The sequence below is a fragment of the Antechinus flavipes genome, chromosome 6, assembly GCF_016432865.1.
Source record: "Antechinus flavipes isolate AdamAnt ecotype Samford, QLD, Australia chromosome 6, AdamAnt_v2, whole genome shotgun sequence".
Taxonomy (NCBI): Eukaryota; Metazoa; Chordata; class Mammalia; order Dasyuromorphia; family Dasyuridae; genus Antechinus; species Antechinus flavipes.
In genome coordinates this window covers 208,850,415-208,865,451 of record NC_067403.1, presented here as the reverse complement: position 1 = coordinate 208,865,451, position 15,037 = coordinate 208,850,415, and the positions used below count along the sequence as shown (strand labels likewise).

General features: G+C 38.0%; 1 protein-coding gene across 5 annotated transcripts in view; it reads left to right on the top strand.

Annotated features, from left to right (window-relative positions):
* STK33 (serine/threonine kinase 33) overlaps positions 1 to 15,037 on the top strand; it is a 243,098-nt gene that overhangs the window by 209,899 nt on the left and 18,162 nt on the right. For all 5 annotated transcript variants that reach the window (XM_051964325.1, XM_051964326.1, XM_051964322.1 and 2 more), the window contains 3 exons: positions 305 to 417; positions 1,875 to 1,960; positions 11,432 to 11,659. In XM_051964325.1, coding sequence (XP_051820285.1) covers positions 305 to 417; positions 1,875 to 1,960; positions 11,432 to 11,659 — 427 coding nt within the window. The remainder of the gene's footprint in view (positions 1 to 304; positions 418 to 1,874; positions 1,961 to 11,431; positions 11,660 to 15,037) is intronic.

Sequence of the window (15,037 nt, the reverse complement as noted above, 5' to 3'; positions counted from 1 at the left end):
AGTGGTACAACTTGTACCAGGAGGAGTGGTATTGGACAGATCCAAAGACCTGGACTTAAGTCCCAGCTCTGGCATTTAGCAGTGTGACCATTGACAGTTTTGCTTAACATTTATGAAGTTCAGTGTCCTCATCTGTAAAATGGGAATATCTGAAGGAATCTCTTTCATAGGCTTGCTGTGAACCAAACAAACACTTTGAAAAAGTGTCTTTAGTACTCTAAAGACATAAAAATGTAAGTCATGATTATTGCCAACTTTACTTTGAGATTTTAGATATCTAAATAAAACACTGCTTTTTTGGTAGATTATGTGGGGAACCTCCTTTCTTTGCAAACTCAGAAGAGAAACTTTTTGAATTAATAAGAAAAGGGCACCTACGCTTTGAAAACAGTATCTGGGAATCTACAAGTGACCCTGGTAAGGATGATTTTTTAAATTTCCAATTAAAGCAAATAGACAATGTTTAAAAATATTTAGAAACAATGGCAGTATTTTAAACATCTTTTTAGTTATTACATTTACTATAGGAAAGCTGTCTTAGTGATTTTTTTTTTATAAAGGGAAGTTGAGATTGTTTATCCTTTGAAATAACTTCGAACATGTCTATGTTCATGAACCTGGTCTAACCAGGTGACTGAAGCTAAAAGCACAAGATCCAAATTGAACTATTTCATATAGTAAGGTTGGAAAGATTTAGAGAACAGAGCAACAAAGAACATGATGCAGCTAGGTGGTGCAGTGGATAGAGCACCAGCCCTGAAGTCAGAAAGACCTGAGTTCAAATCTGACCTCAGGCACTTAACACTTCCTAACTGTGTGACCCTGAGCAAGTCATTTAACCCCATTTGCCTCAGTACACCAAAAAATGAGAATTATTGCTGAGAAATTACTACTTTGATTCTGAGAATCCAGCAAGATGGCCACAGCTCCTCTATACAGGGTCAGCTAGATACAAAGGGAATCACTCCAACCACCCAAATATCATCTGTTCTGATGATAGTCAGAAAAAATAGACCTCTTGATTGAATACTATTTCTTTGTTTGAGGCTCATTTCCTTTATCTAAAATCTCTCTTGAGAGGAGCCCTAGAGTTTCACTAAGGAAGCCAGAAATTTGAAAAAGCCTTACGTCCTATTTCTCATTGGATAGGGGATGAGTACATCCGTAGTGTGTGTAGTCCTCATGGGAATCCAGTGCTTGCTGACTCTTAGCTCTGAAGAGGCCTACCTCTTATTTTTACCCCTTCTTTCAAACATTCTACTTTCTATGATGAAACAAGGCAGCAGAAAGGAAGAGATAGATGGGGCTTTAAGGGATAGACTACTTATTAAGAGTAGTTAAGGTCAGAACAGCTCCAATATTCAGGGGTTATCCTAAAAAAGGATATTTTTCTTAATATCTAAACTAGGTGATTCATAATGTATGAACCATGAAGTTGAAGATTGAAAGCAAAAAGAAAATCAAACCTCACGATAGGTTGAGAAAATTCTCTTGACCATCTACACCAGTGGTTCTCAAAGTATGGTCTAGAGACTCCTGGAGATCTCTGAAACCCTTTTAGAGGGTCTACAAATTCAAAAATAGTTTTTATTTCCAATATGGTAAATGTCTATAAGTATAACCCAGATAAACAAAAATGCTTTGGAGAAATCCTCAATAATTTTTAATAGGATAAAGTTACTGAAAACAAAAGTTTGAGAACCACTGATCTATACAATCTAGTCAGACTTTCTACACAATAATTAAGATATTTATTATGTAGTTAACTAGATCTCTTCTCCCCCTTGTGCCTGGTAAACATGGCCAAAGGTGAGTACCATTCATTGTTGTTAAAGAGAAATGAGAATTTTCAGGGACTTTTTTTTTTCCTGCAGCTAAATACGTCTTGAAACAGCTTCTGAAAGTAGATCCTGCCCACAGAATAACAGCTAAAGAACTGCTTGATAACCGGTGGATAACAGTGAGTTATAGTATTTTTTTGTTGTTGTTGTTCTTACTCATTTATCAAAATTGAGTCTATAACCTTATATACACTCTTTTACTAAATCAGCCATATTGTTTTGTTTTCCAAAATTTTATTGAGAAATTAATTCAAACTAACAAGCAGCCGTGGAGTCAGGAGAACCCGAGTTCAAATCTGGCACTTAACACTTCCTAGCTGTATGACCCTGGGCAAGTCACTTAACTCCAATTGCCTCAGCAAAAAAAACCAAAAAACAAAATCCAAGCACTTTTAATATGCCAACTCTGACCTCGGTTTTGTGCTAATCACGGGGGCAAAATAAAGATCAAGAAGACATAGTCTCTGCCCTCCTGGTGTTCACTGCTTAATAAGAGGCTACTTCATGTTCACAAATAACTATAGTACAAAATGATGAGACATGATAAATCCACGAGAGAAATTCAATCAGTTCAGTCATCAAAATTTATCAAGCAGAATGATGGTTCAGACACTTTACTAATCACTAGGGATAAATATGCAAAAAGCTGCCTTCAACAGGTTTCCATTCTACCAGGTGAGCAGGCAGATAAATGTAGAGAGAGAAACAAAGTAGATACTGAGATGTAGCGAGAGATACAAAGTAGATACAGAGCTATTTTTCAGGGGAAACTTGATAGCAGTTGGGAGATCTAGGAAAGTTTTCATGGAGTAGATAGCTTTGAAGACTTAAAAAGAAAAAAGAAACTAGGGATGTTGGGAGGAATGAGAGAAAGTATATTTCGGGGATGAAGGAAACTGTTACAGAGGCATAGAGAGAAAAGATAGAGTGTTGTGTGTGAGAAACAGACAACCATAAGTGTAGCTGGATGACAGAGTTCATGAAGAGGAATAATGTCTGATGAGTCTGGAAAGGTGAATTGAGCTTTTTTTAAGAGGTAGCACAGTGGATAGAGTGCTGGACCTGGAGCCAGTCAGATGTATCTTCCTGAGTTTAAATCTGACCTCAGATACTTATTGTCTATGTGGCCCAAGACAAGTCACCTAACCCTGTTTGCTTCAGTTTTCTCATCTGTAAAGTGAGTTGGAGAGGAAAATGGCAAACCATTCCAGGATCTTTGATAAGCAAACCCCAAATGAGTTGATAAAAAGTCAGATGGACTAAAACAACCAAATATCAGTTGATAAAATTAGCTCAAAGTAATGGCATTTCCTAAAATGTCATGGTAGATCATTAGCTAACAAACATTCCCACCACAGACCTGGGGCTTACTCTCCCACAAATACACACAGCACCAGTGAGAAGAGTAGATGTATAAAGGGGTAGTCAGACACAAGTAGGGAAGACCTGTCCTGAAAGTCTTTCCTTTCCACAAAGCTGCCTAAACTCAACATCTAAGCTGGTTGCTCATCAGAGCTCCCAGGATCTGTTGCCGACACAGTAACTCTCAGGAGGCTAATCTTGGCTCTCTTCTATACTGCCAAGTATAGCTTCCTCTTGAAGCTGCTTTCAGCCTCAAGGGACTAGACTCTGTTTCTAGGTCTGTCTGGATTATGTCTCTACTCCTTCAGCTGTGTTTCAGACTCTCTGAAATTCACTCTGTAACCTGCTTTAGGAAAATGAATCTGAGGAAAGGGTGTTGGAGGGGAAGAGGTGAGAAAAGTCCTAGCTCTCCCCAAGAGATGAAGACCTGGATTCTTCCCTGACTTCTTGCTCCTACTTCAGCTCACTTGAACTACTGAAACACCAACTATTTCTAGGGCTTAGCAATTTAAAGCTATACAAAGACATGACCGATTTTTATTCCTCCAGTAAGTTATTTCTTTTTCATTCAGGAAGAAGTGCTCATACTTCCAAATGTGATAATGATGTTATCATATTAACACCTTAAATGCTTATCATCTCTGATTGCATCCCTATGGCAACTGGAATGAGGCACTGAAATCAAATCTTCCTCTTCCTCCTTCTCCTCCTCTTCCTTCCCCTCCACCCTTTACATTGAAATTGCTACACAAATGTAGTTTTACTATTTTTAAAATTCTTCTACTATAAAATGTTTGCCTGATTATCTGAGCCATTGTTCTTGTCTTGCCCTGCTTCTGACTTTCTCCCTTCATAATATATTTTCATTTAATATCCCATATTAAAGGAATAATTTATTAACATTCAGATGGGGATGAATGTGTTCTCTTGGCAGACTGGGAACAACAGTGTTCCCAATGTACCATTTTAAACAAGCTACAGTAGACTTGGATTTCACTTACTCTCTCATGTTATTCTTGGGTGCAGAATGGAGAAATGTGGGCTGAATGCTGATGTGGAAACATGAACTCCGGACTGGTTGTAGAACCAGAGTTGTCATTAATTGGTTGATAAAAACTCGGAGTACCTCAAGGATCTGCTTTTATTCTGTATTCTCATTTTGTTTTGTTTTTTATTAAAAAAAACAAAACAAAACACATTTCCTATGACTATGGCCTTATGTCACATGAGGATGATAATATTTAAATACACTCCTTGCCTCACAAATAGAGCTGATTAGATAGACCTGTGTCTTATCATTTTCTAACAAACATATTATGCAGTCTCATTTATTGTGACTATCTGAGTATTGATCTTGTTTGTCCATTCCATGAGGAGGAGAAGAGAATATTTTTTCCTAAACTGCATGAACACCCCAGCACTGAGAAAGTCATTTGCACAAGAGGCTTAATGGGCACTAGTTTGACTAACACCATTCCCTCCCCCAAAATAGAAACTCCCCACTGAACTTCACTGTCCCCATGTTTCCTCTAAGTAATCTAAATTAAAACTGATCCTCTGCAGTCGGACTCCAACCTATCTTTTATTTCATTTCATAACCTAGATTCATAGAATTCTCCTTCACTTGCTCTCTTCTAGACAAACTCAGCTCCTAGTGATTCCCCAAAAACATAATGCCCCCCTCATATCAGCCTTTTAGAACTTTTGACTTCTTCCAATGGATCATCCCCTTTCTTGATCTCCTAGCTAAAATTTCTCAAATTTTGTTTGAGAACATTGTCTAAATTTTCATTTTACCTCTTTCATTCAATCAGTTAGTAAACATTTCTTTTCTTTTCTTTTTTTCTTTTTCCTGAGGCAATTGAGGTTAAGTGACTTGCCCACGGTCACACAGCTAGGAAGTGTTTAATATCTGAGATCAAATTTGAACTCAGGTTCTCCTGACTTCAGGGCTGGTGTTCCATCAACTGTGCCCCAGTCAGTAAATATTTAATAGACAATGGGCCAGGCACTATGCTAAGAGCTAGGGATACAAAGATACAAAGAAAAGCAAAAGATCATCCCTTCTCTAAAGGAAGTCACATTCTAATAGACTTTTAGTAGAGATGTCAGATATACAGCCAGGAGACTACCCACAATACTCCCAAGACTGAACCAGATTAAAATGTAATTGGGAAAAATTTAACAAAATAAGTTAAAATGAAACAAAACAGATAATGTTACATTTATATAGTCTACAGAGCTGCTTCTGAACCCTCTCACAGTCCCCATTTTTATGTGAATTTGACACCACTGCTTTTCAATATATTTATCTGCATATATGTTGTAGCTGTACCTCCTCCTCAAAAAAACCCCACTCTTTTCCAGCAGAATATAAAGTTTCTTGATGGGACTATGTCATTTTTATCTTTGTTATCCCATTGCCTAACACAGTACCCAGTGTAGGCACATCAAATGGGGGGTGCATAAAATAATTTTAAATGTTTCCAAAATGTTAGCTTTAATTTTTGCTTCGTACTGAGCTGTTTTGACACCAAATAATTGTCCAAATGAGGTAACAAGCAGTCATGACTGTACTAAGCACACTTATAGTTGGACAAAATCCCAACTGTGAAACTCCTTTTGAGCTGGTTTGCCTAGAGATTTCTCTGTTGTCAGCTGAAGACAATGCATGGCTTGGGCCCACAGGCTATGCGAGTGATTACTGATGAATCATTTAAACGAAATTACTAATTAATATAATCCAGTCGAGGGCTTGGATGATTTATCCAAGTTGCCTATCTTTGGATCCTTTATAACATTTTATCCCTTTATGGGCTCCTTTGAATTATCTGCTGCGGGAACAATGTGCCAGGAAGCGTGCGCTGAACAAGACTACCCTCAGGAGTTCAGTGTGTGAACTTTAGAAGAATATCGCCACTTTACAAACTTCTAAAAGACAAAACCCTTTGCTTAAATGTGTACAGCCCTGCGACATACACTTCAGAGTCTCTGTTTGAAATAGTCCAAAGCAAACATGGCAGGCCTCTCAGAGGCTCCCTGCTCCAAAGCCAACCTTCCCTGATGTAACAACTCACACAAAATGCAGCACCGTCTTTCAAAGAGTTCCATCAGATGAAAGATTTCCATCATTTGGTTGATGTTTTGTGCATTTTGTAATGTGTTATCTGGACTAAGGTGTCTGAAGAAAATAATACAAAGTGTGTGTGCATATAAATGAATATGACAGAGCGTGGAAAAAGCTTCCATACCTTTCTGAAGGTCAAATTCAGGAAGGACTTGCCCTTCAAATCTGGTGATCCCCACTGGCAGGACCACTCTATTTTCCCTAACTTAGTTCTTTCTCATTTACAATCAGTTTTTTTTTTAATCAGAACCCCACCCTTAGTGCTCCAAGTCTCCTCAGTGATCTATTTCCATATATCACCATCTCCGATTTCCTTATCTAGCCACACTCTGCCCGCAGATTCATCTTCCTAAAGCCTACTCCTTCCAGGACACCTGACTTCCAATAGGATCAAATCCAAACTCAAGGGCAGATATTTGTCAGTCTGTTCTTTGGCCCCTTCCTACTGTTGTTATATCTCTACTACCTTCTATACTCTAGGTAAATGTGAGTGCTATTTCCATAGCACCCCCTAATCTTTCCTATCCTCTGCCTTTGCTCAAGCTATTTCCTCTCCATCTCTCTGTTACAATCCTTTTATACCAGTTCAGATGCTTTTGATTCAAAGTATTCCCTGATCTTCCTTAGCAGATAATCTTTTCTTCCCTTAAATTCCTATGGTACCTGATTCAGCTTCTTAGATGGCTCTTTCCCCATGCTGTCATATTTTGTGATTATTGTTCCTGTTCAACTAGGAGCTCCTTGAGAGCAGAAGTCCTGTCATTCATCTCTATGTTCCTTGTGCTGCCAGATACAGTAGGGACTGTTCAATGAATCAGTGAATTATTCCACCCATGGAAAAAACCCAAATAGTTATTAAGAATTCTTTGTTTGTGGATCACTGAGCTTGGCAGTAGTTTAGATTAAACACTTTCCTGCACCTCAAAGTTTACAATGAAGAGTCTAGTTGCAAACAAAGTTAACATGCAATGCACAATAATGTATACCAGAGACTGGTTTAGAATGATAAAAAGTATGATTATAATAGACTGCAGGAATCAAGGAAGGCTTCCTGGAGGAGAGAACATGAGTTGAGCTTTGATGGATTGGTAGGAATTCTAACAGCTAGGGTCAGCTAGGTTGTGCAGAATATAGAGCACTGGGCCTTTAGAGTCAGGCTAGACCTCAGACACTTAGCAGCTGTGTGACCCTGGACAAGTCACTTTACCCTATTTCCTCATCTATAAAGTGAGGTAGAGAAGGAATTGGCAAACCACTCCAGTATCCTTGTCAAGAAAAGCCCAAATGGGATCATGGAGACAGACACATTAACAACCACAAGAATTGTAAATATCAAAGAGGAAAGAAAAGATGTTCTAGGAATAGGTAACATTTAAGCATCAAAGTAGAACAGCAAATAATATAATTTGGATATGTAGAGCTCTCAGATATAAGGCTGAAAGTGGCCAGTGGTGCAAAAGAATGTCAGACAAAGGAATTTAAAGTTTACCTGATAAGCAAGAAGGGGACATAAAAAGAATTTTGGACAAAGGAGTGACATGACTAGAGATCACCCTCTAGGGTCAGTAGCAAAGCCCTGGGCTCGAATAACAACTCCAATGCTTACCTATTCTGTGCCCAGAGACAGATATCCCTTGCTCTCAGGTTCCTGTTTTGTAAAATAGGGAGACTAATACTTATACTACCTACCTCACAATATTGTTATGGGAAAAAGTACTTTGCAAACCTCAAAGCATTTATTCATCCCTCTGTGCCCTGCTGTGCGGGCTATTGTAATTGTTCCTCAAGGGATCTTGATCTCATTGCTATTATCACACTGAATGCATTCAATGCCTCCCTGACCTCCACTATCAACACAAGTGTTTCATGATTCAAGTTGGGGCTGTACATCTAAGCAAAAGTGGTGAGTGAGGGTCTAGGGGAAGCAGAAAATATTGGCAGAATCTTGATATCGAATCCTGAGTCGTGGAGTTTACTTTGAAGAAATAGAGTCCATAATACCATCTTCTAGCAGTTTTCCAAATGCATTGTTAATGCTCTGATATTTATATCAGAGCGCCAGCAGATTATAAGCTTGGGTGGGTCCTAAAAAGACTTGGAGCATAGACTTTGCCAGATCTGTATGTCTGATTTGAGAATTCATCTAGCTAAGTTCAGAGAGCCTCATCACCAAAGAGATGTTCGTGATAAAGGTTGGGGGTGGCTATATGGCACAGTGGATAGAGCACCAGCCCTAGAGACAGAGGACCTGAATTTAATCTGGCCTCAGACACACTTAATACTTCCTAGCTGTGTGACCCTCAGCAAATCACTTAACCCCAACTGTGTGAGATAGGTATTATTAGTCTGCCTATTTTACAAGTCAGCAAAAACAAAACCAAACCACCCTAAAAAGCCCAAAACATGATTAAAAGTTCAGAAAGACCCAGAGTGTGATTGCCCTGAAGGAAAAGGAACGACATTGAAGAAATGACCTATCTGTGAAATATCAAAATACAGGTAGTTGAAATGTTTCTTTAATTTGTTGCTGATCCTGGTCCTAGATTTGTAAATTTAGGAGTGTTGTTCAGTCACTTCAGTCATATCCCACTCTCCGTGACCCCATTTGCGGTGTTCGTGGCAAAGATACTGGAGAAGTTGGCTATTTCCTTCTCCAGCTCATTTTATAGATGAAGAAACTGAGGCAAACAGGGTTAAGTGATTTGCTCAGGGTCACACAACTAGTATGTATCGGGGGGCCAAATTTGAACTCATAAAGAAGAGTCTTCCCAAAGAGTCTTTTCTAGAAAGAGCACTTCCCTTCATTTTGAGGGAGAAACTTTTAATGTCAATAATAGATTAGATGATAGTGTAATATAGTGGAATGACCCATGGATTAAAGTCCATGGATCTGAGTATAGATGCTAGTTTTTCCATTTAGTTTATATGGGATCTTCATCTCATAGGGTTTCATTTTCCTCATTTCTAGAAAAAGTAGACAGAGCATGACTGATCTCTAAAATCATTTTCAGCTTCACATCCCTTGATCTTATGTTATTTTTTTATATAGTACTAAACATTCAAAACCTAAAATTTTCTATAAGAGTTGGGTTCTAGGGGGAAAACTCAATATTTTGCTCATCATAAGGAAAAGTTTTGAAATAAGCAAATCTGTCATCCAGGAGGACAGATATGAATTTGCTGGAACTGGGGCACTTTTTTCTGAACATTCTCAAAGCATTTAGTTCAACCCTTAGTTATCTCCCATTTACACACTCTGAGGAGATTGGTTCAGTTCTTGGAATAGGAAATTCATGATGCTTCAGGATGGTTTTGGAAGTCCATTTAGGTTCAAGACTCAATTCCAGATTGGCCTTTGAGTCAAGGTGACTTCCCGAAGATCCCCTAGAAATTGATCGTTAGTAGATTCAAAATAGGCAGCTCATATCTAGCAGACTCTTCATGGTCATAGATTGTTCCCTCAGGAACTAGAATGATCATATTCCTTTTGGTAGGAAATCAGGATGATGATCAAAATATTCAAACATGTGCTGGGATTGTGTTGTACTTTCTGCTTTTGTATTCAACTCTATTGTATATAATTTTTTGAATCCAGAAAATAAGCCCTGGGTTCCACCAAGGTTCTGTCTGTTTCTAGCTACTCACTTTTTGAATGTATAACCAGTTATTAAGTAAAATATTACTTAATTACTTAAAAATACTTTTAAAATGTTTTACCTTTGGAATCTGTCTTTCCATACAAAGAACTTTAAAAATTGATAAATTATATGAATAATAATAATAATAGATGGCATTTTTATAAACATTATTTCATTTTATCCTCACAACCAGAGTAGATGCTTTCCTTATTTTATAGCTCAGGAAACTGAAGCAGACAGAGAGTAAGTGACTTGCCAGTTCCTTGAAGACCTAAGTTCAAATGTGGCTTCAGACACTTACTACTAACTCTGTGACTCTAGGCAAGTCATATAACTCTATTTACCTCAGCTTCCTTATCTGTAAAATGAGCTAGAGAAAGAAATGGCAAAACCACTCCATTATCTTTGTCAAGAAAATCCAAATGGGGTCAGAAAGAGTCAGACTGAACCTCAGTCATGACTGAAACAATTGAACAGCAACAACACACACACATATATAAATATGTATGCATCTGTGTAAATATATATACACACCCATACATATATGACAAATGTTAAAGATAAAAGATAAATTAGATTTTGTAAAAATAGAAAATAATTAGCAAAACTGTTAATTGAGATGTTAGCTAAGTTTCCTATTTTTAAGACATAAGATAAATTAGGCTAATTTTGTAAAAGTGATGAATAATTAGCAAAATTGCTTATTGAGATGTTTGCTAAGTCTCTTTTATTTAATTCATAAGTATCTTATATTAAACAAAAAATATACTCAGTTCCATGAATTACATGTGAAAATTACAAGTCTTACATTTTGAAGGAAAGACTCAGGATTGAGCAATATTTTCATATATGAGTTATGACTATAGAGCATTGTAACTGATTAACAACCAAACCAGAAGACACATAAGTGAATACTATCTAATTCAAATTTATTACCTTGGGAGGCCTTAAGGATGACACCATTCTTTGAAACTTTGGGAACCATTGCTTTCAGATTCTAGAGCACATGCTTTGGTGAATCTTTGGCCTCTGAAGTTTGATTTTTTGAAACAAAAAAATGAGGTAAAAGCAATTATTATCCTGCTTCTGATTGATTATGCTCTTTACATTACTTATGAACAGAGTAACAGAAATTTCATTCAATAAAGGTGCTCACCAGAAAATGAAAAGCAGAATGTATATGGAGGTCAGGGGTTTTTACCTCTAAAACCAGAGTTGGTTTTTTTTTCCTCTCCACCATTTTGTTTTTTATTACTTTGTTGTTTAAACTCTTTATGTTATAGTTGCTCTCCAAACTTTAATTATTACAGCTTTAGCTTCATATGATTGTGAAGACTGTGAGTTCTGAAAGTGCCTGTTTTGTTGTTCTGACTGAAAATAGTATACATGCTATGAAATAAGATAAATAAGATATGCTTCATTAAACATATTTTAAAGCACTAAATATTAACTATTAATATTAGGGCAATATACTGACTCCTGTGAGACCCACAAATGTTCTGGAACTGATGAAGCAATGGAAAAACCAGCCAGGAAGTGATGAAGATGACCTGGAGGACCTAAAGGATGATCTGGCTACCAAAATACAGGTGTATTCAAGGAGGAATACACAAGAGGAAAGTGTCAATGATGAGAATGTGGTTGAAGATAAAGATAATAGGAGTGGCAAATCCCCTCTCCCAGTAAAGCAGGTAGGAGAAAAAGTTTCCCTCTCCTTCAGAGTATAGCAGAACCTCTAGGTCTGCAATGATTAACGATCTGTCTCTATTTGGAAAGACTTTTGTTTGCAGAAGAGTTTTACAATTCTAGATTATAGTGCTGGAAAGTCCTCCCAGGAAGGGAACAATGGTATTCCATTCCATCTCTCCTCTGGGTAGGAATCCCCCTACAATTTTCTTGACAGATGTTCATCGTGGTTGAGTAAGGAGAAGTGGCCTGGGGGTTGGTGTAGAGCTTTAGAATTCTTCATGAGGGAGGAAGAGGGGTTGATATCCGGATGGGAGGGGAATAGGGAAAAGGGAAATTAGGAGAAAATTGGGGGCAAAGAGAGATTGGAATATGCAAGGGAGGCAGCCTAGAACAGGGGATAAATCTCTCTGAATTTAGCTCATTGGCTCTTTGGAGGCCACAGCTGGCCACGAGTTCCATACTTTCAGCCTTTCCAGTCTGTAACTTGGTAGAATCTGTGTATGCTCCATTAATATAATCTTCAAGATCACAGGGTCACCACCATGGCACAGTTAACCATTGGAGTAGGAGAGGAAGAACAGAGCATTACTGATAATTAATCTATGCTAACTGAGATTCTTGTTGTGTTGTAAGATTTTCATTCTGAACATTTATCCTGACTGGCCTAAATGAGATGCAAAAGAGTCAGAGGAAGCCGTGAGTGGACTGGGACTGCCAGAATCCTCTGACCTCTGATTGCCAGGATCCTGTCACTTTTGATACAAGCTCAGCCAGGTATTTGGTCAGGGTCTCAGGAATACATCGCCGCTCCTCCAAACTGTTCTATTTCTTTGCGCCCTCAGACTTCAGGCAGCTGGCAAAGCTCTGTTTTGTTCCCCTCGATCAGTGTTTGACAACCTGCTTCCACAGATTACGAATTAGTCTTTGCTTCAGGACAACACCCAGGGATTCCCAGGAGACACACGTCACAAGTTAACACACACATAAACACATAAGGAAAGTCACTGAGGAGCAACAAATTCCCTGGAGCCCACTCGGCATCAATAGGACCTTGTTTCATAACTTTCTTTTTGTACTTCCTGTGAAGAAGCAGCAGAACAATGGATGGATCTCAACATCACCGCGCCAGAGCCTAAGTTTTCCCTGCTTTTATTTGTTGCCTACCAGCATTCTCTGATGGTTAAAGAAGCCAGTGCCCATTGGAGGGGTATTAGCAACAACTTATGTCTTCATGCTTCACGGATCAGCTGGTCCAACAGAGGGCTTAAGCAGAGAAGCAATGTCCGGACAGCAGAAAAGAGAAAGGGGCTTATCTATGATGTACAGTGGTAGCAACTCATAACCTAGGCTAATGAACAGTGTCTGAGGCTGGTGACAGTAATCTGTCAATAATGTTAGACAGTGGTGGTCAAGTATTTGTTAAGTACATACCATGTGCCAGACCCTGAGTGAGATGAAGGAGATTCAAAGACAAAGATGGAATTGCTTCTTCTACAGGGAGTTTGATAGAATATACATAAGTATATACAAAACATATTCAAAATGTACAGAATAAGTATGTGAAATGCACATATATGTGTGTGTATATACATATGTGTATGTATATATATAAACACAAAATATACCATGTACATAAATAAAAACAAGGTAAATTGGAGGATTAGTATTTAAGGGAATGAGCCATAAATTATGGCCTCATGTAGAAGGTGCTGATTAAGCAGAAGGAAAGAAGGGGTTCTAAGAGGTAAAGGGTATTCTAGGCATGGCAGACTTCCAGTGCAAAGGTTGGGAAATGAGAGATGGAATAAGGACCAGGAAAAGGATAAAATATTAAAAAGTTGAATAATTAAACAGAGTTCTATTTTATTCTGGAAGCAATAGGGAACATTGTCATTTATTGAATAGGAAAACCAAGAGAACAATGAAATAGAAACCTAGAGAGTAGAGAGTATCCAGAAGTGGTGATCAATAGTGTCAACTGCTGCAGAAAGTTGAAGAGAATGAGATCTTTGAAGTATTGATATAATTATGAACTATTTACTCATTGTTTTGTTCAAACTCTTAAGAGAATGCTAGATGATGCTATTTAATTGAATCCCCCACACTCTTGAGTCTAATCCCTAGTGGTTATGTGGCTCTGGGAAAATCATATAGCTTCTCAGGACTGCAGCTACTCTCTCAACAAAAATCGAATAATCAGCTAGCATCCGTTAAGCTTCTACTAAATATCAGGCATTATGCCAAATGCTAGGTATACAAAGAAAGATTTAAAAAAGAGTTTCTGCCTTCACAGAGTCCCCAGTCTAATGGAAGAGGCAATATTGTGGAGAAAATAGTTCTGTAATGGATAGAGATGCTCCTCAAAAGGAACTCCCAACACTAATGAAATCATAGGTTTGATTTAAAAAAAAAAATCAACAATCCAATTTCACATCCTAGTTGTTTATCTCCCAGACACTTACAGTTTTGTGAGTAGTCAAAGCCTTTAACTAACTTCCTTGTGCTGTGTCATGACAGAATCCTTATGTGAGGGGGTATATTCCCTGCAGTCTTGAAAATCCCATGGTGGAGCAGTCTCGAGCTGAAAAACTAGCAAATTGCATATGTCATTCCAGGTTCAGCTTAGAATAGCCAATGAAATTTGGCAAACTTTTCTTTTAAAAGTATTAGCTTAATACAACAAAGGTGTGGGATTCATGGGACCTGAAGTAAATACAAAACAATCTCTGCTTTTCAGAAACTTAAAATCTCTTGGGAGAATGTGGTTGTGGGAGGAAGACTACATGTTAATAGTTAAGTAAATTGAATATCATTTCAAAATGAAGAGGAACTTAACAACTGAGAGGCTCAAGAAAAGTAATCTTTGAGCTGAATCATGAAGAAGCACAGTGGAGAGGTGGGTGAGAGATGCAATCATGTTCAGAAAATCAATCTGCTGGTGGGCCAATGTGGCTGGAATGTGGAAGACATGGAAAAAGTGAAAATCAAATTATGGGATGCTTTCAGTGCTAGGCCAAGGAGTTTGTCTTTTATCCCAGAAGCAAAAGGCACTGAAAACTTTTGACCAGGAAAGTGATATGGTAGACCAATATGTGATTTAGGAATCCTAATTTAGCAACAATCTGGAAGACTGAAGTGACAGGAGAAACATTAGGAGCATCAAGGTTGTTAAGGAAGCCACTGTAGTAATTCAGCTTGATGGTGATGACGTGTGGAGAGAAAAAAGAGGAAGTGTGTGAATTACATTATGAAGGTAAAATGGATACCATTTTCCAACATTTCAAATTTTCAACAGTTTTTTAATATAAAAATTGGGGGAACATCATGAATGGGAGATGCATGGCAGGCATTTGATGGCAGAATTGGGATTAAAATTAAGG